The sequence below is a fragment of the Mobula hypostoma genome, chromosome 11 (assembly GCF_963921235.1).
Source record: "Mobula hypostoma chromosome 11, sMobHyp1.1, whole genome shotgun sequence".
Taxonomy (NCBI): domain Eukaryota; kingdom Metazoa; phylum Chordata; class Chondrichthyes; order Myliobatiformes; family Myliobatidae; genus Mobula; species Mobula hypostoma.
The window spans coordinates 114,596,232-114,617,779 of record NC_086107.1 but is presented as its reverse complement, the minus strand read 5'-3'; the positions used below and the strand labels follow the sequence as shown (position 1 = coordinate 114,617,779).

Below are 21,548 nucleotides of genomic sequence, written 5' to 3'. Positions count from 1 at the left end.
GATGCAGATGGAGCTTCACTCTGTGTCTGACCCCGGGAGTGTGTGATGGGACGGTGTGGAGGGAGCTTCACTCTGTGTCTGACCCCGGGAGTGTGTGATGGGACGGTGTGGAGAGAGCTTCACTCTGTGTCTGACCCCGGGAGTGTGTGATGGGACGGTGTGGAAGGAGTTTCACTCTGTGTCTGACCCCGGGAGTGTGTGATGGGACGGTGTGGAGAGAGTGTCACTCTGTGTCTGACCCCGGGAGTGTGTGATGGGACGGTGTGGAGAGAGCTTCACTCTGTGTCTGACCCCGGGAGTGTGTGATGGGACGGTGTGGAGAGAGTGTCACTCTGTGTCTGACCCCGGGAATGTGTGATGGGACGGTGTGGAGAGAGTGTCACTCTGTGTCTGACCCCGGGAGTGTGTGATGGGACGGTGTGGAGGGAGCTTCACTCTGTGTCTGACCCCGGGGGTGTGCGATGGGACGGTGTGGAGGGAGATTCACTCTGTGTTTGACCCCGGGAGTGTGTGATGGGACGGTGTGGAGGGAGTTTCACTCTGTGTCTGACCCCGGGAGTGTGTGATGGGACAGTGTGGAGGGAGCTTCACTCTGTGTCTGACCCCGGGGGTGTGCGATGGGACGGTGTGGAGGGAGATTCACTCTGTGTTTGACCCCGGGAGTGTGTGATGGGACGGTGTGGAGGGAGTTTCACTCTGTGTCTGACCCCGGGAGTGTGTGATGGGACAGTGTGGAGGGAGCTTCACTCTGTGTCTGACCCCGGGAATGTGTGATGGGACGGTGTGGAGAGAGCTTCACTCTGTGTCTGACCCCGGGAGTGTGTGATGGGACGGTGTGGAGAGAGTGTCACTCTGTGTCTGACCCCGGGAATGTGTGATGGGACGGTGTGGAGAGAGTGTCACTCTGTGTCTGACCCCGGGAGTGTGTGATGGGACGGTGTGGAGGGAGCTTCACTCTGTGTCTGACCCTGGGGGTGTGCGATGGGACGGTGTGGAGGGAGATTCACTCTGTGTTTGACCCCGGGAGTGTGTGATGGGACAGTGTGGAGGGAGCTTCACTCTGTGTCTGACCGCGGGAGTGTGTGATGGGACGGTGTGGAGAGAGTGTCACTCTGTGTTTGACCCCAGGAGTGTGTGATGGGACAGTGTGGAGGGAGCTTCACTCTGTGTCTGACCGCGGGAGTGTGTGATGGGACGGTGTGGAGAGAGTGTCACTCTGTGTCTGACCCCGGGAGTGTGTGATGGGACGGTGTGGAGGGAGCTTCACTCTGTGTCTGACCCCGGGGGTGTGCGATGGGACGGTGTGGAGGGAGATTCACTCTGTGTCTGACCCCGGGAGTGTGTGACAGGATGGTGTGGAGGGAGCTTCACTCTGTGTCTGACCCCGGGAATGTGTGATGGGTCGGTGTGGGGGGAGCTTCACTCTGTGTCTGACCCCGGGAGTGTGTGATGGGACAGTGTGGAGGGAGCTTCACTCTGTGTCTGACCCCGGGAGTGTGTGATGGGACGGTGTGATTGGAGCCTCACTGTGTCCGACCCTATGAAGTATGACGGGACGGTGTGGAGAGAGTGTCACTCTGTGCTTGATGCCGGGAGTGTGTGATGGGACAGTGTGGAGGGAGCTTCACTCTGTGTCTGACCGCGGGAGTGTGTGATGGGACGGTGTGGAGAGAGTGTCACTCTGTGTCTGACCCCAGGTTTGTGTGACAGGATGGTGTGGAGGGAGCTTCACTCTGTGTCTGACCCCGGGAATGTGTGATGGGACGGTGTGGAGGGAGCTTCACTCTGTGTCTGACCCCGGGAGTGTGTGATGGGACGGCGTGGAGAGAGTGTCACTCTGTGTCTGACCCCGGGAGTGTGTGATGGGATGGTGTGGAGAGAGTGTCACTCTGTCTCTGACCCCAGGTTTGTGTGATGGGACAGTGTGATTGGAGCCTCACCGTGTCCGACCCTATAAAGTGTGACGGGACGGTGTGGAGAGAGTGTCACTCTGTGTCTGACCCCAGGAGAATCTGTTAGGATGACACAATGAGAACCTGACTCTGGGGAATGTGGCAGGACGGTGTGGAGGGAGCCTAACCCTTTGTCTAATCCTCCATTCCACCCCCAGGTCCCATTAACCGTGAGATGCGACACCTCATCAACAGTCTGCAGAACCACAACCATCAGCTAAAGGGGGACGTGCAGCGTTACAAGAGGAAGTTACGGGAGGCACAGACTGAGATTAATAAGGTTGGTGGCCTTGAGGAAGCCGATTCCTTCTCTGTTCCCTGTTCCCCCATCTCCTCCTGGGCAGCAGACACCCCCACCCTGCACTGCCCTGCTCCCCACATCTCATCCCCAGTATATCTGCCAGGGGAATCCTTCAGTGTCTGCGAAGGCTGTCTGGTTGAGAAAATTTTACCAACACACCACACAGGAACAGGCCTTCAGTCCAATCCGTCTCCGCTGATCCAGGTTCCCATTTACTCGTGTTTACCCATATCCCTCTAATCCTTTCCTGTCCAAGTATGTTCTAAACACTTTTAATGTATTTGCCTCAACCACTTCCCCTGGCATTTCATTTCACGTATGGACCTCTCTTCTTGGTGAAAATGTTGTCCCCAAGATCCCCTTTCTTTTTTGTTTTAATTTTATTTTTATTTGGATAAGGAGTTCACAATTATCATGTACTTTTTTCACACATATAACCTTTTCCATTTTTTTATATGTATAAAACTACAATTATTTATACATTCTTAAGTACACATTGAGATGTTATAAAAGCAAAATAAACATTTAAATAGATAATTATGTACTGTGGTAAATCTAACCTATTAGGCTAAGTAATGAAATTAGTTGTTAAGAAAAATGGTAATAATAGTTTCCATACAACCCTTCTGGACCATTTCCACTGGTCCAAAATTTTGCATACAAGCCTATATACCAACCATTGTAGGTGTTTATATCCCAATTTGTTCGTGCTTGTTCCTGCCCGCAGACATAATTATCCAATCCCTATGTACTTATTTACTTAATTTTTTCTTTTTTTTTTATCCCTTTCCCAAATCTTTCCCTTTACTTGTGTTAATTCTCTATTTTCCAAAAAAAAACAACAAACATTTAGACTAGGGGTGCTTATGTTAGCAATATTACTGTGTTGATGAGAAGAGCAATATAAATCATTAGGAGAGTCATCTAAAGTCTGCTCGCATTGGGGTTATATATTCAATCCATTTATTCCAGATTTGATAAAATGTTTCTTTTTGAGTTCTCAGGGAGTAGCCAAGATCCCCTTTCAATCTTAAAACCTTAATATCTCTCCCCACTTACCTTAAAACTGTGCCCTCTAGTTCTTGATTTCCTAGTGCTGTGGAAAAAGACTGTGCACATTCTGTACACCAAGGAGTAAAATCCCAGTCTGTCTAACCTCTTCCCATAACTGAGATCTGGCAACATACAACGTAGGAGCAGAATTAGTCCACTCGACTCACTGAATCTGGTCCAACATGCAATCATGGCTGATTAATTTCTCTCAACCCCATGCTCCTGCCTTCTCCCATAAACTTTGATGCCCTTACAATGCCCTGTCAACCTTCACTTTAAATATACCCAATGACTTGGTTTTCACGGCCATCTGCAACAATGAATTCCACAGATTCACTGCCCTCTGGCTAAAGAAGTTCTTCCTCATCTCTGGTCCTAGACTGTCCCAGACCTTGTAATGTCCTCAGAGATCTCTTTGCAGCTCAGTGACATCTTTCCCAGTGTACAGCAACAAAAAATCAACACAGAACTCCCAAGTATGGGCTCACTCTGGCCTCATCTTGTACCACTGCTACTCTCGACTCCTGTACTCAGTGCCCAGACCGATGAAGGTCAGTGTGCCAAACGCCTTTCTTCATCATCCTTCTAGCTGTGACATCGCTCTCACCGAACTATACACTTGCACTTCATGGTGTCTCTGTTCAGCTCTTCTCAGGACGCTACTGTTCACTGTCATCCTACCTAATCCTATGACCTACTGTATAGTTCTAATGTCATCTAACTTGAGACCATAAGACATAGGAGCAGAAGTGGGCCATTCACCCTATCGAGTCCGCTCCATCATGGCTGATTTACTATCCCTCTCATCCTCAGCCTTCACCTCTAACCTCTGACACTCTTTCAACCCACAAGAACCTGTCAACCTCTGCTGTAAATATATCCAGTGAGTGTAATAAGCCAGCATGGGTTCACCCCTTGTCATTTTGTACCCCTCTAGAAGATCACCCCGATTCTCCTGTGCTCCAGGGAATGAAGTCTTCAACGTTCTCTTTCAGTTTAAACCATTTCAAAAAGGGTTGATAGCTATAATCTATAAACGGTTATTGAGCTCACGAATGATATCTAATGATAAAATTAAATACGCTTTGGAATCAGAACTTCAAGAGTCATTTTCAGATAACCAATGGAGTAAAATTTTTCGTTCTGTTAACAACTCATCTATTTGTGCCCGTCATTCCTTGATACAGTTCAAGGTAGTGCATCGGGCCCATATGTCAAAGGATAAACTAGTGCGTATTTTCTCCAATATCAGTCCTATTTGTGACAGGTGTAATACTGAGCTGGCCACTTTAACTCATAAGTATTGGTCTTGTATAAAGCTAGATAACTTTTGGAGAGATGTTTTTACAATGCTATCAAAAGTTCTGGATCTGGATCTGCAACCTAATTTGCTTACGGCAATTTTTGGGATTATCCCATCGGAAGCAGAAAATATTCCTGTTTCCGCTCAACGTATGATAGCCTTTTCGACCTTACTGGCTAGGAGAGCTATTTTATTGAAGTAGAAGTATTCTAATCCACCTACGCTCTTTTTTTTGGCTCTCCTCCATTATGTCCTGTTCGAGTTTGGATTATGAAGACACGTAGTCCTCTTTTATTGTCATTTAGTAATGCATGCATTAAGAAATGATACATTATTTCCTCCGGTGTGATATCACAAAACACAGGCCAGACCAAGACTGATAAAGCTGACAAAACCACATAATTATAACATATAGTTACAACAGTGCAACAATACCATAACTTGATGAAGAAGTCCATGAGCACAGTAAAGTTCAAAGTCTCTCAAATGTCCCACATCTCACGCAGACGGGAGAAGGAAGAAAAACTCTCCCTGCCACACCCGACCATGGTCCGACTCTGAGTCATCCGAAAACTTCGAGCTCTGATCAGCTCTCCGACACCGAGTACTGAGCACCATCTCTGTCCAAATGATTCGACCTCCTTCTCGGTTGCCAAAAGTAGGCAAGGCCGGGGATTTTGAGGTCTACCCTCCGAAAGATTCCCAACCACACCGTAATGACGGCAGCGAACGGGTGTTTCAGAAATTTCTCCAGATGTTCCTCTGTGCTTTCACGTCCATTCTCCATCAAATCAGAATTGTCCACGGCCCCTATTTAACAGATACGATATCATTTTTCACCGGAGAGCTGCGCACAAGCAGGCGCACTGCCATCTTCTCCTCCCACTTATTTTAGAGAAAATAAGAAGTCGGACATTTAATACATCCTTTAAATTTGAGCAAATCTGGTGACCTTATTTCCAGTATTTTCATTTAATTTGATTTATCCCTCTTTCAATCTTTTTTTCGAAGTCTTAGATTTGATCAGAAAGTCTTTCTTTTTTTTTGGTCGTATCTGCAAAATGGACTGCCCAGTCCCTTTTTTTTGTTTTTTTTCTCTATAGTGTAGTGTTTTTTTCCTTTTCATTTAAAACCCAGTGTTTTTTCCTTTCTCTTTATATACTGGTAAGAGGAGAATTGTTATTTTCATTTTTTTAATTATATATTTTATACTAGTTTAACAATATCTGAATCCGGGGTTGGTGGCTCTGCACCTCCATCATCTTCGATCCTGTGACAGCACCGAGTACAGCCTCTCCTCCAGTTTGTCCTCGCTGGCTGCCTTGGCACTGCCCGCCACCGCCCCGCTGAACTCGAGCCCGAGGCCGTGTCGGCTCCCAGCCGCGGCCACTTCTTCGAGCTTGGCCCTTCCTTAGGCGGAGGCCTTGGGCAGGTTCAGGCACGCGGTGCAGCACCCAAGTTCATCATGTCTCTTCTAACTAAATGCATAGCATACAATTTGTAGATTCATAGTCATAGTCATACTTTATTGATCCTGAGGGAAATTGGTTTTTGTTACAGTTGCACCAACCAAGAATAGAGTATAAATATAGCAATATAAAACCATAAATAATTAAATAGTAATATGTAAATTATGCCAGGACATAAGTCCAGGACCAGCCTATTGGCTCAGGGTGTCTGACCCTCCAAGGGAGGAGTTGTAAAGTTTGATGGCCACATACGTAGTGAGGCTTTAATCTCTTCCACGGAAGATGGCCGTTGGCTCACAAGGAGCTCATCTGCCCTTTGTCAGGTCTTGTTTTTTTCAGTCCTGCTGGGTGTCCTCCCACCCTCCTCACCAGACCAAGTCTGGTGGGGGAGCCGGCCCAAGTCGTTTGACAATGTCTATCTTAATCTCAGTTTATGTTGTTACGATATATATATATGTATGTATATTTGAAATAATTCTCCTCTTGATTATATTTATGCTCCTTTGAAATCAATAAAAAGATTAATAAAGAAAGAGGTCCCCATGCTTCCAGAATCCAGACCGCTGCGTCAGTTTGATCGAATCTGACCACCTTGCACGCTATTCTCGGACTAACACTTCACTTTCTTCCCTCCACTTCTCCGTTCCTCAGGCTCGCATGCAGTGCTACCCTCCGTCTGTCGGCAGCTCGACGCCCGCACCTCCCTCCTCCTCCTCCTCCTCTACTGCTTCCTCCTCAACCTCGTCCGGACCCTCCACTGGTCCCCCTCCTGGCACGGAGGAAGTGAAGGAAGAGGAGGGAGCGGCAGAGGCAAGAAAGGAGAGCCGGGAGCCCCAGCCGACACCATCCGCTCCAGCAGTGGTGAAGGAGGAGAAGGAGAAGGAGGTGCCAGCAGCAGCCGAGGTGAAAGAGGAGGAGGCTCCCCCACCGAAACGGGAACCAGAACGCCCTCCTAGGACCAGGGAGAAGGAGCCAGAGAGGGAGCGGGAGCGGGAGAGGGAAAGGGACCGCGAGCGGGACAGAGACCGAGAACGAGACCGAGACAGGGACCGGGACAGAGATCGAGACCGCGACAGGGATCGGGACAGAGACCGGGACAAAGAGAAGGACAAGTCCAAGGGCGACGACGCCAAGAAGAAGGATTCTGATGTCCTGAAGCAGCTGAAAGTGGAGCTCAAGTGAGGCCTGCAATGGGCGACCGCACCCCATCTCGTAATGGGCCACCGCTCCCTGCTGCCCATCCTGGTCCCCACCACAGTCTCATAAAGGGCCGCTGACCTGTCCCATATGGACCACTCGCCCACAAGCCTTGTTCTTGCTCCCTGTCTTATAACGAGGGCCCAATCCCCACACCTGGTTTGTAATGGACTGCCATTACAATGTCTTGTAATGGTCCACCGATCCCCATCTCATAATGGGGAATCGCTTCCTGTCTCGTAATGTGCCAATGCTCACCTCCTGTCTTTAAATAGGATTTGGTGCTCACCCCTGCTTCGTAAGGGGCCATCACTCCCCATCATATGATGGCCTCCAATTCCCGCCTCCCCGTCTCCCAATGGGATCCTGACACCCACCCCCGTATCATAATGGGTACCTGATCCCCATCTGCATCCCCGTTTTGCAGCTGGTACTGAATCCCTTGTATCCATCTTGTAAGGAGGAGATGGTTCCTGTCTCATAAGAAGCTGTCACTCCCTTTTCCCTGTCCTGTAATGGGTCCCTGATCCGCACCTCTGCCCTGTAATAGCCACCCGCCTTTCCCGTCCCCATCTTATAATGGACCCTCAATTCGTACCTTAATAATGCTGTTGCTCTCCTCTCCACCCTACATAAGAACATAAGAAATAGGAGCAGGAGTCGACCATTTGGCTCGTTGAGCCTGCTCCGCCATTCAATAAGATCATGGGTGATCTGTCCATGGACTCAATGCCACGTACCTGCCTTTTCCCTATAACCCTTAATTCCCCTATCCCGCTCCCAGCCCTGACTTCCATCTCACAACAGGCTGTTCCTCCCCCGATCCCCGACTCGTAGTGGGGTGCCAATAGTATTCTCCCCTCCCCTGACATGCGTTGACGTCCTTCCCTCTGCCCACTCCCCAGGAAAGCCCAGGAGAGCCAGAAGGAGATGAAGCTTCTGCTGGACATGTACAAGTCGGCCCCCAAGGAGCAGAGGGACAAGGTGCAGCTGATGGCGGCGGAGAGGAGGGCCAAGGCCGAGGTAAGCGGTGGCAACACTCAGAGGGATGGGGGAGTGTGAATAGTCCAGCCCCTGCCCTTCCCTCCCCCCACACCTACTCCACCCCACCCCCTACTTCCCACCAACCCACCCCCAAACATTCCCCTACCTCTCATCCCTCTACCCCTTCTCACACCCCTCTCATCCCCGTCTCTCCCATTCAGATGTATTTATTCATTATGTTCATCGAAACATACAGTGAGTACAGTGCAGTGCAACTTAAGGATGTGCTGGGGGCAGCCTGCACCAACATAACGTGCCCACCGTGTTCAGCAGAACAGCAAAACAAACCCCTTTCCTCACTGCCTTGCACTCACTATCAACGCACACACGCTCACAGAGAGACCTGTAACCCCAGGATAGGACACGCCTCTAATCGACTCACTGACAGTGGACACCAACTTCCCTGGTGGGCTCATATTTCAGTCTTTGATGTACTGGCTTCCGATCAATCTTTGGACTCTGTCTGTCCCCTCTCTTCTGTCTCTCCACATACCCCCCCTCCCCCCCCCGCCTACCTGTCCAGGTAGAGGAGATGAAGGGGAAGGTGAAGGACATGGAGGAGAAGGAACGCAAGGAGAGTAAGAAGCTGGCGGATGAGGACGCCCTCAAGAAGATCAAGTTTGCCGAGGAGCAGATTGAGCACCTGCAGAAGAAGCTGGCGGCAACAAAACAGGTGAGGGGGGGTGAGGGACAGTTACTGACACCACGGGGGGGGGGGGTCCGAGAGAGAGAGAGAGACCGACCTGCACTGAGTGTCTGTGGGTGAGAGAGACAGCTGCAGTGTGTGTGAGAAAGGGAAATATCTGCACTGTACATGACAGAGATCTGACCCCTGCCCCCTCTCCCCGGGACAGGAGGAGGAGGCACTGCTCTCGGAGATGGACGTCACGGGCCAGGCCTTCGAGGACATGCAGGAGCAGAACATCCGGCTGATGCAGCAGCTGCGGGAGAAGGACGACGCCAACTTCAAGCTCATGTCCGAGAGGATCAAGTCCAACCAGATCCACAAGCTGCTCAAGGAGGAGAAAGATGAGCTGGCAGAGCAGGTGCTGACGCTCAAGACCCAGGTACCGTCCGTGGAGGGCAGGGTTGTATGGCCTCACACTCTCACCTCCATCACCCCTAACAAACAATCTCCCTCTCCACTCCTCCCCCCCCCACCTTTTCCGCTCCATTCCCCACCCCTTCCATCCTTACTCGCCCACACCCTGCTCTCCCCTCTGTTCCCACCCTCCTGTCCTTCCCGTTCTCCCAACTCCTCATCAGCCCCAGCGGCTGGTGGGAGTGTGGAATGAGCTGCAGGTGCAAGTGGTGGATTGCAGCATTTAAGAGAAGTTTGGGTGGGAGGGATATGGAAGAATACAGTCCGGATACAGGTAGATGGGTCTGGGCAAAAGACCAGGATCACATGGACAAGATGTGCTGAAGAGCCTGTTTCTGTGCTGTCGTGTTCTGACTCTTATGACTGGGGGTGGAGGGCACAGGTTTGCTCAGAGTGGAGCAGGAACAGGCATCACCCCACCATCTCCCCTGTGTCCCACAGGTGGATGCCCAGTTATTGGTGGTGCAGAAGCTGGAAGAGAAGGAGCGGGTTCTCCAGAGTAACCTCTCTGTGGTGGAAAAGGAGCTCACTCTGCGGAGCCAAGCACTCGAACTCAACAAGCGCAAGGTACCTCACCCCCAGAACAAAGCATCAGTCACACTGTCCTCCTTCCCCCCACCCCCGGGCCACACTGTCCTCTTGCACACACCTCCCCCCTCTGGGACCGGACATCAGACAAGCCATCCTCTTCCCCCTCTTCACCTGGACCGGGCATTTGACACACCATCCGCACTCCCTCCTCTGGGACCAGGTGTCTGAGATACTGTCTGCTCCCCATCCTCTGGGACCAGGCACTGGACTCACTATCCTCTCCCACCTCCCATCTGGGACCAGGTGTCTGAGATACTGCCTGCTCCCCATCCTCTGGGACCAGGCACTGGACTCACTATCCTCTCCCACCTCCCATCTGGGACCAGGTGTCTGAGATACTGTCTGCTCCCCATCCTCTGGGACCAGGCATTGGACTCACTATCCTCTCCCACCTCCCATCTGGGACCAGGCACTGGACTCACTATCCTCTCCCACCTCCCATCTGGGACCAGGTGTCTGAGATACTGTCTGCTCCCCATCCTCTGGGACCAGGCACTGGATTCACTATCCTCTCCCACCTCCCATCTGGGACCAGGTGTCTGAGATACTGTCTGCTCCCCATCCTCTGGGACCGGGCATTGGACTCACCATCTGAGACCAGCCATTTGACACGCCATCCACTCTCCCTCCTGCGGGACTGGGCGTTGAACACACTGTCCACTCCCCTTCCTGTGGACACACTACCCTTTCCCACCCCCACCCCTACCCCCCCACCCCAGATCTCATCCTTTGACCCTTGCTCTCGCTTCAGGCAGTGGAAGCTGCCCAGCTTGCTGAGGACCTTAAGGTCCAATTGGAGCACACGCAGACCAAGCTGAAGGAGATCCAGGCAGCCATGTCTGACAACCGGTCTGCCAAGGAGAAGGAGTCATTCAACCTCAAGCGAGCACAGGTGAGTAGCACTCACTCCAAGGGACCGGTTTATTTTCCGTGTAAACCAACCACACCCCTCCCCTGCCGACCATTGGATTAAATTCCAGTCTGTACTCCATTGCCAGGGACTGTTACTCTATACATAAACTGCGCGGAGAAAGAACAAGAACAACAGGGTAGTATGATTAAATACCTTTACTGAGTCATGTCAGTATCAGTACACACTGCTCATTTCACAGTGTGGAAGCAACGAACTGGGCCTGCCAAGATGAAAGACGTGCACTTGAAAGCCCATACACAGAAGGGAGTGCCTCCCACACGTAGGAGGCCAAATCGATTTGCCATGCAATCAAACAGCCATTTGTGCACTCACCACATTCTCACATTTGATCTGATACAGTACATAAAACTCCCTAATTAGATCCCACAGAACGCCTGTAACATTCCCGTTTCCTGTTCGTCAGGAGGACCTGTCCAGACTTCGCCGGAAACTGGAGAAACAGAAGAAGGTGGAGGTTTTCTCAGATGCCGATGAGATCCTGATGGAGGAGATTAAGGAATACAAGGTGAGAGAGCCGGAATCTCTGTGTAACCGACTATGTGTTACCATGGGGACCGCCTGTACCCCAGTAACTGAGGCCGTCTTAGGGAATCATTGGTAACGGGGTATTTTGGACATCGCGATCGCCTTTTACCTGGGTAATGGAGGATTTCCCACATTTGCCTGTATACCATGTTAATGGAGAGTGTCAGACCTGAGGACTGCCTGCATCCTCGTAATAGTGTCCCTGGGATCATGTGTACCCCACATAGAGGAATCATGTACCCCAGTAATGGATAGTCGCCCAAAATCACCTGTATATCCCATCAACAGATGGTGTTGGACCCTGCAGACCGTCTCCACTCTAATCACAGAGGGTATCTCAGGATCACTTTAACCCTGTTAACGGAGAGAGTCCTGTGATTGCCCGTATGCAGTAATGATGGGCATCAGACCCTGGGGACTACCTGTAGCCCGGTGACAGAAGGTCAGACCACTGGGATCTCCTGTAGTCTAGTAGTGGAGGGTTTTCAAAGCTTGCCTGTACCCCCGTGATAGAGGATGTCCTGGGATCACCTGTACCCCAGTAACAGGGTGTCCCCCATTAACCGTTTCTCCCCCTCCTTCCACCAGGCCAAACTGACCTGTCCATGCTGCAACACACGGAAGAAGGACGCCGTGCTGACCAAGTGCTTCCACGTCTTCTGCTTTGAGTGTGTCAAGACCCGATACGACACCCGGCAGCGGAAGTGTCCCAAGTGTAATGCTGCCTTTGGCGCCAACGACTTCCACCGAATCTACATCAGCTGAGGAGTGTTGGGGACAGTCCTCTCCACCCACCCTCCCTCGCGATTAGGCTGCTACCCTCCCTACCACACCTTTCCCCACCCTAGAACCCTACTCATTCAGTACTGAACCTTCTGACCCTGAAACCTCCCCCTCCTTACCAACTCCTCTTCATCCCTGAAACCTTCCCAAGCTGTACCAAACCCCCATCAATACTGAAACCTCAATATTACACCCTCTCCGACCCTGAAACCTTCCTACTCTGTACCAACCCCTTTCTAACTCTGGGGCCTTTTCACCCTGCAGCAACCCCTCTCTAACCCTGAAACCTCTGTATCACACTTCTACAAGCTTGAAATTTTCCCCTTTCTACCAACCCCTCTTTAACCCTGGGACTCACACCCCTCCATACTAACACCTCTTCAACCACCCCCTCCAAACCTGAGCCCTCGTATCATACTCTTCTCCAACCGTGAAACCTCTGTATCACACCCAGTCTGATCCTGGGATATGTCCCTGCCTGTACCAAACCCTCTCCAGTCTTCCCCTTTGTAACACCTGCTTTCCGGCCCCTTGACCCATCCCCTCTGTAATACCCCTTTCAATTCCTGTGACCATTTTGGTGTGGCTGACAAGAGTCCATTTTTGGGTGGGGCTACAAGGCTGGGTTGTCTTCATGCGTGGAGCAGAGGTGGAGATGGAACGGTGGGACAGTGACTATTCCGGGCCGTGCCAAGTGAAGGTCGTTAGCCTCGGCCATTGCCCACACTGCCACAAATTCCCCAAGCAGGAGCTTTCAGTCTCCTGCCTTGGTCCTGGGCTGATACTTCATGGGGCAGTGCTTGAGGTTGGCAGCTTTTTTACCCTGTGCTTTATGTTTTAATTGACAGGCAGCCATTTTGGGATGGGGCAATGGCAACCATTTTGAGTGGGGCAAGGGGCCATGACAGTCTATTTGGGCAGAGCATTGGTGTCCATTTTAGGTAGACATAGGGCTGAGGCAGACATTTTGGGTGAAGCAGTGGCACTCAATATAGGTAGGACTGTGGCCTTGGTGGATATTGTGGGCAAGGCAATGTCCGTTTTGGGTGAGGCATGAGGGCAGGAGCAGCCATTTTGGGCGGGGCATGGCGGCCTATGCGGCACCGAGCTTTGGCCCCAGCCTGAGAGAATCCCTGTAAAAGTCGTACTTTTTGGCAGCGGAATTTTGTTTTTTAATTTATTATTTTCCCGCTAGTAGGAATGGCGAGGGTGATGCGTATTTGGTCTCTGACGTTTTGCCTTCTGTTCCTTCCTCAATAAATGCGAAGCTGCCACCTGGTATTCTTGCTTGGTTACCCGTCAGCCTGTTGAGTGACACAGAACATGGAACGGTACAGTACAGGAATCGGCCCTTTGGCCCCTTGAGGAGTGTATGCTGACCATCAGCCCACCACTGACACAGACCACAACATTGGCATCAAAGATGACATCAAACTAAATCCCTTCTACCTACACAATGACAATATAACTTCCATTCCCTGCACGCTCATGTGTCTGTCGAACAGCATCTTAAGTGCCTCCTTTGCATCTGCCTCCCACCACCGCCCTTGGCGGTAAATTCCAGGCACCCACTATTCTTCATGTAAAAATAATTTGTCCCGCACATCTCCTTTAAATTTTCCCCCATATCACATTAAATGCATGCTCTCTGGTTTCAGACATTTTCACCCTGGGCTAAAAGATACTGTCTCTCTACTCTATCTATGCTTCTCATAATCTTGTAAACCTCTATCAGGTCTCCCCTTAGCGTCCACTGCTCCAGAGAAACAACCCAACTTTGTCCAACCTCTCCTCCACTGCCTCCAATAGAGGCAGTAGGCTGCTTTGCCATTTCTGCACCCTCTCCAAAGCCCCCACACCCTTTCTGTAACGGGGCGACCAGAACTGAATGCAGGATTTCAAGTATGCACCATGACTTCCTGGCCTTTACGATCGGCGTCCTGATCGATGAAGCCAAGCGTACCCTACACCTTTTTTCACTGCCCTGTCTAATCGTGTGGCCACTTCCAGAGAGCTGCAGACTTGGACCCAAGGTCCCTCTGTATATCGGCACAATTGAGGGTCTTGTCCCTTTATACTTGACATCCCAAAGTGCAACACCTCACACTTGCCTGGATTAAACTCCAAATGTCGTTTCTACATCTGTATCTGCAACTGATCTCTATCCTGCTGAATCCTTTGACAGCTTTGTACACTGTCAACAACACCAACCAGTGCATCACAGATCCTGTTACATTCTCCCCACATACCTACCCCCCCACCCGATTTTAAAGACACGATGAGGGCGGGTTAACCCATCGAGCCCACACACAATGATATGCTGGAGGAAACAGAAGTATCTGATGGAAATCCACAGAGAGACCGGGAGAACATTGAAACTCCACACACACTATACCACCTGACCTGGCTGCTCCTTCTTTAAAGGTGGTGGGGGGGGGGCTAACACTAAACAGAAACTATGATTGGGTAATTTAAGGCTTGTCCTCACAGCTACAGCACAGGGCATGAAGGTACACACCCCGCTTCCCTGACTGGGGTTAGCACATCTGCATATCACCTGTCCCCATCTACAGGTCAGGGGTGTGACAGTACACGCCCATTCCACTCCCATCTACTTTCCACAGCTTGCCCTTCGACCCTTTCTCTCTGTGCTAGCTCTCCCAACGATGTACTGATGGACGGGCTTCTGCAGGGGGTGGGAATGGGGCTTGCCGGACTCCATACATTACAGGCAGAGGTCAGGATTGCACTCTGCTCTTTGCGGACACCAGAAAGATGTGGTGTGGAACGAGGCAGCAGCGGGGATCTCCAGTGAGAAGCAGGGGAGTGCAAGATACTCAGCATATTGGGCAGCACCCACAGAGAAAAGAGAGACATGCCCTCAGAACTGAGTTGTGGAAGGGCTGGGCAATTCATCTGCACAGGTGCAAAGAAAAACTTACTCTCAGCTGCGTCAGAGGCACATCGCATCGGATAAGCAGCTTTCTCAAGAAAACCATAAAAATTATTCACAGTTTTTCCGAGAAAGGACACACTTGGAGCAAAACTAATTCCATTTTACTACAAAGTACAAACGTTTGTAATCAAAGAGGTAAATCATTTTATTGTTGTCACATGTACTAAGGTATGGTGAAAAACATCTCTTGCACACCATTCATACAGATCAATCATTACAATAATGCATTGAGGTAGTACAAAGTCAAACAAAAGGATGCAGAATAAAGTGTTACAGTTGCTAGGAAAGTGCAGTGCAGCCAGACGATATGGTGAAAGATCATGAGGTAGACTGTGGTCAAAGGTCTGTTTTATCGGACTGGGAGCTGTTCAATAGTCATACAACAGCAGGATAGAAGCAGTTCTGGAGCCTGGTGCTACATGATTTCAGGTTATTGTATCTTCTTCCGGATGGGAGAAGAGTCTGTGCTGGGAGAGGTCTTTATGTTGTTTCCTTTACTAAGGCAACAGGAAAGGTAGACAGAATCAATAGGGGAGGGGGCGGTTTATGTGATGGGCATGTACACATCTCTGAAGTTTCTTATGATCATGGGCAGAGTAGTTGCTGTGCCAGGCCATGATGTGTCCAAGTAGGATGCTTTCAAAGCTGCATCAATATAAATTGATGAGGGTTAATGGGATGTGTCAAGTTTCTTCAGCCTCCTGAGGACATATAGTGAGATGGTGTAGACTCCATGAGAGCAGGGGTGGGGGGGGGGGAAGAAAGAGAAGGGAGGGAGAGAAAGAAACCGTCAAGGTTGGACTCTTGTCTCCCCCCACACCCTCCTTTGGAGACAGAAAGGGAGAGACAAGGAATTAATTTTGTGGCGGGGGGGGGGGGAGCAGACAAACCAGCCAAGGACCTCCGAAGGCAGTCAGGCTGGGTATGCAGAGGAGATGTCGTGGACCCCACTGAGGGAACAGCCACAGGGATGGAGGTGTGGAGGTGCTGTGGATCACTCAAAGGTGCTTGGGGATGGGAAGGCAGACCATTCTGATCCTGAGTTTGGAATTCTGCCAGGAACCCAGCCAGAGGATGAGATCCTGTTACTAAAGAAACAGCCATATAGCATGGAAACCAGCCCTTTGGCCCTACTCATACGTGCCAATCATGTTGCCCAGTGAGCTAGACCCATCTCCCATATTCGGCACACAGTTCAACAAACATGTCCTATAGATGCCTTTTAAATGTTGCTAATGTGCTGGGCCCTAATCACTATTTAAGACCATAAGGCAGAGCAAAAATATGTCATTCAGCCCATTGGGTCTGCTTCACCATAGGATTGTGGCTGATTTGTTATCCCTTTCAACCCCATTCTCCCGTCTTCTCTCCACAACCTTTGACTAATCAAGAAACTATTGAGCTCCGCTCTAAATATACCTAATAACTTGGCCTCCACAACTGCCTGTGGCAATGAATTCCACAGATTCACCACCTTCTGGCTAAAGAAATTCCTCCTCGTCTCTCTTCAATCATGGCTGATTTGTTTTCCTCCCAACCCCACTCTTCTGCCTTTGCCCTGTAACCCTAACGATTAAGCACCTATCTACCTCCACTTTAAATAGACCAATGATGGAACTATTTCTAGATGCTTGTTCAAAATATTTTTATTTAACTCTTTGCATGAAGACGCTGCCTGTCCCATGAGGTTCTTTTTAAATCTTCTGTTTTGATTTTAAATCTATGCTCTTCTTGCTAAGCAGCCCCCTCCCCTTGAGAAAAAGACTTTAACTCTACTTATGTCCCTCGTGATCTTATATACCTTGATCAGGTCACCCCTCAATCTCCATTGTTCCAGAGAATCCAGTAAATAGGTGAATAGGGAGTTTATTGTCATGTACGGAGATGGAGTGAAAAACCTGGAAAGTATAGGAGATAGAACTGGAAGAAGTTGCCTGGGTCTGTAGAAACTTCTGGAGCTATATTTAGCTCATCCTGCCTCTACCTGCAGTGCATTGCATGCACTCACCACTCTGTGCTTAAAAATAAAACTTGCCTCTGACATCTCCCCCGATACTTTTCTCCAGTCACCTTAAAACCATGGCAATTGAAGATTAGTTGATGGAGGTGTACAAGATGATACATGGCATTGGTCAAGTGGGCAGCCAGAGACGTTATTCCAGGATGGAATTGGCTAAAATGAAGGGGCTTAAAACTCATTTTCCTTCTACAGGGAGAAAAAGCACCAGCTCACTCAATGATCCTCATAAAACGTCCTCTCTAATCCAGGCAGCAGGTAAATCAGCTCCGACAAACTTCCACATCCTTCCGATATAATGAAGCCACCAGAACTTGAACACAATATTTCAAATGTTAAAACATTACCTTGCATCTCTTCAACTTAATCCCCTGACTATTGAAGGCCAACACGCCATACATATTCTCACAACCCTAGTAACTTCTGTGGCAAATTTTGAGGGATCTGTGGGTGTGAACTCTACAATCTATGAGGGAAGAGTGAGTGGGGACTTGTTACCAGAAATTAGAGAAATAGATGTTCATGCCATCATTCCAAGGCTACTCAGATGGAATATGAAGTGATGCTTGTCCTCCATGAGAGTGGCCACATCCTGGCAGTAGAGGAGGCCGTCTGACGTGGCAGGATGGGGATTGGAATTAAAATGGTTGGCCAGTGAGATATCCTGCTTGGCCCTTGACAAAGTGGTCCCCTACATCGGTGAGATAGGGTAGGTAAAGTTCAAGGTGAAAGGGGGAAGGTTTAAAAGAGATTTGCGGGACAAGTTATTTATGCCAGCGGTCCCCAACCACCGGGCCGCGAGGATACGAGTCAGTTGCACCTTTCCTCATTCCCGGTCACACGCTGTTGAACTTGAACAGAGGGTTGCCAACTGTCCCGTATTTGCCGGGACATCCCGTATATTGGGCTAAATTGGTTTGTCCCATACGGGACAGCCCTTGTCCGGTATTTTCCCCGCTAAGGTAGAGCGTTCCTATGAAACCTTTCGTTCCAAAATGGCGTAAAGCGAAGAAGCAATTACCTTTAATTTATATGGGAAAAATTTTGAGCATTCCCAGACCCAAAAAATAACCTACCAAATAACACATAGCCTAAAATAGCACTAACATATAGTAAAAGCATTAATGATATGATAAATACACAACCTATATAAAGTAGAAATAATGTATTACAGTATAGTCGAGAAGATTAAGCCAAAACCGATTTGGGGGTGGGGCGGCACGTACGCGCATGCGCACACAGGAGTCTGTGCAAGGCTTCGTGGTGATGGTAGTCTTTCTCGGGGAAAACGCAAGTGTCTCGTCAACACCCACAAAAATTGCTGGTGAACGCAGCAGGCCAGGCAGCATCTCTAGGAAGAGGTACAGTCGACGTTTCAGGCCGAGACCCTTCGTCAGGATTTGACTGCTACTTTTGTCCCTTATTTGTGAGTGAGAAAGTTGGCAACCCTAACTGTAAAAGACATGTTGAGGTGAGTTAAACCCTACTTGAACACCCTCCCCCGGTCGGCCGGTCCGCAAGAATATTGTCAATATTAAACCGGTCCGCGGTGCAAAAAGGTTGGGGACCCCTGATTTATGCAGAGAGTGGTGGGTGCCTGGAATGCTGGTGGAGGTAAATATATGAAAGATGTTGAACAAACTCTGACATGGATATGGAGGGAGATGGACACTGAAGGCAGTGGGATTAGTTTAGTTGGGCATTTTTTACTAATTTAATTGGTTTGGCACAACATTGTGGGCTGAACTGTTCCATGTTCTTAAAACAAAGATTCTCTGTGTAGTTTCGAAGAAGGTTCAATAACTCTGTAGTTTCACAACTAAACATTTTTGGGATGTGGGAGGAAAGCGGAGCACTCAGGGCAAAACCCACACAGTCACAGGGAGAACATACAAACTCCATTCACACACGGAGGTCAGCTCGAACCCTGGTCTCTGGATATTGTGTGGCAGCAGCTCTACCCCCTGCGCCCATAGAGCGAGGTCCCGCCTGGATAATCTGACTCAAGGAGTGCAGTAATGAGGGCAATGCTGTTGATGGAGTATACCTGGACTTCAGTAAAAACAAGTTGTGTATATCTCAGATGGTGACGAGGAGAACGGCTGGTTGAGTTGTGTCACCACAACAGCCTTGCCCACAGTATCACTGAGATAAAGGAATCGATTGTGCACTTCAGGAAGGGGATTTTGAAGAACACATACCAGTCTTCACTGTGGGGTAAGCAGTGGAAAGGGGGAGGAGCTGCAAATTCATGGGCGTCTACATTTTAGAGGATTTGTACTGGACGCAGCGTATTGATGCAATTATGAAGAAGCACACCAGCGACTTCATTGGGAGTTTGAGGAGACTTGCTGTGTCACCAAGTAGTTGTAGGCAGCACTCGATCCCAGGGGATCATGGGTTTGCGCTTCTGGTGGACCGTGTCCTCTCCAGGGTGCAGGACTAGATGGGAAGATCTGAAGAAAGACTAAGGAGCTGATGGTAGACCTGAGGAGAGCTAAGGTACTGGTGACCCCTGTTTCCATCCAAGGGGTCAGTGTGGACATGGTGGAAGATTACAGATACCTGGGGATACGAATTGACAATAAACTGGACTGGTCAAAGAACACTGAGGCTGTCTACAAGAAGGGTCAGAGCCGTTTCTATTTCCTGAGGAGACTGAGGTCCTTTAACATCTGCCGGACGATGCTGAGGATGTTCTACAAGTCTGTGGTGGCCAGTGCTATCATGTTTGCTGTTGTGTGCTGGGGCAGCAGGCTGAGGGTAGCAGACACCAACAGAATCAACAAACTCATTCGTAAGGCCAGTGATGTTATGGGGATGGAACTGGACTCTCTCACGGTGGTGTCTGAAAAGAGGATGCTGTCCAAGTTGCATGCCATCTTGGACAATGTCTCCCATCTACTACATAATGTACCGGGTGGGCACAGGAGTACATTCAGCCAGAGACTCATTCCACCGAGATGCAACACAGAGCTTCATAGGAAGTCATTCCTGCCTGTGGCCATCAAACTTTACAACTCTTCCCTTGGGGGGGTCAGACACCCTGAGCTAATAGGCTGGTCTTGGACTTATTTCCTGGCATAATTTACATATTACTATTTAACTATTTACGGTTTTATTACTATTTATTATTTATGGCGCAACTGTAACGAAAACCAATTTCCCCTGGGATCAATAAAGTATGGCTATGACTAGAACCGGCTGTTGTCCCTCTCCACATCACTGATATTGTCCAAGGGAAGGGCAAGTGCTGATACAGCTTGGCACCAGTTGCCAGAGTGAAGTTGTAAACAGCATCAAACTGCCTTAGGGAACCCGGCTCCGGATTTCTTCCTCGGGGTTTACTCCTGAAGCCTTTCCTATGGGTGGGTATGGCCGCAAGGCAGTGGATGTTTAAAATCAGAGTTTTCCTTCTCCTAGGTGGGCTGCTGTCCAAGGCTGACAAGCCCCACCTGCCCGAAGCAACGAGTTTTGAGGTGCCAGTGGTCCGCCTTTACCCCTTCTCTTGATTCCTAAGGTTGTCATAGCTGGGGGTGGTAGTGGGGATAAGCTCCCACTGCCTGTAAAGTGCTCCAAATGGTGTGCGACTCTAACAGCCTCTGACACCCAAGTCCAACTCTTGGCCTTCACGTGTGGCTTAGTTACTAGGCTCAGTGGAACTATTTCTACTGACAAGAGAAGGGGCATGTCACCAAGGACTCTAGAAATTTCTCCATATGTCTGGTGGGAAGCATTCTGTCTGGTTCTATCACTGCCTGGTAGGGTGGCTCTAATGCACTGGATTGCAAGAGGCTTCAGTGGGTTGAAAATTCAGCCGGCTGCATCACCATCGAGGAGATCTTCAAGAGGTGCTGCCTCGAGAAAGTGGCATCCATCATTAAAGGCCCTGACCATCTGGGATGCGCTCGCTTCTCCTGACTACCGTCAGGGAGGAGATGCAGCTGCCCTCACAATCTTGGAACTGCCTCTTTCCTTCCAGCATCAGATTTCTGAAGAGCCGATGAACATGACTTCACAATTCTTCTTTTGGGCTACATACTCATTTATTTTGTGTTGCAAGAGCTTGCACTGCACTGCTGCTACAAAACAACAGATTTCTATCACTCCATGACATTAGTTGTGAAAAGCACAGCACAGAAACAGACCCTTTGACCCATCTAGTCCATGCCAAACCATTTAAACTGCCTACCCCCATCGACCTGCACCAGCACCATGGCCCTCCAGACCCCTACCATCCATGTACCTATCCAAACTTCCACTTGTGCTGGCAGCTCATTCATTTCACACTCTCATGTCCCGCTAAGTCAAGGTTTGTTGA

At 49.6% G+C, this 21,548-nt stretch overlaps 1 protein-coding gene across 5 annotated transcripts in view; it reads left to right on the top strand.

Annotated features, from left to right (window-relative positions):
- Positions 1-13,533, top strand: part of rnf20 (ring finger protein 20, E3 ubiquitin protein ligase) — a 36,740-nt gene extending 23,207 nt beyond the window's left edge. For all 5 annotated transcript variants that reach the window (XM_063062955.1, XM_063062956.1, XM_063062957.1 and 2 more), the window contains 9 exons: positions 2,111-2,232; positions 6,730-7,256; positions 8,181-8,298; positions 8,843-8,992; positions 9,174-9,386; positions 9,863-9,988; positions 10,764-10,904; positions 11,350-11,451; positions 12,060-13,533. In XM_063062955.1, the coding sequence (XP_062919025.1) occupies positions 2,111-2,232; positions 6,730-7,256; positions 8,181-8,298; positions 8,843-8,992; positions 9,174-9,386; positions 9,863-9,988; positions 10,764-10,904; positions 11,350-11,451; positions 12,060-12,236 (1,676 nt within the window). In that variant the 3' untranslated portion in view covers positions 12,237-13,533. The remainder of the gene's footprint in view (positions 1-2,110; positions 2,233-6,729; positions 7,257-8,180; positions 8,299-8,842; positions 8,993-9,173; positions 9,387-9,862; positions 9,989-10,763; positions 10,905-11,349; positions 11,452-12,059) is intronic.
- The last annotated feature ends 8,015 nt before the right edge of the window (positions 13,534-21,548 follow it).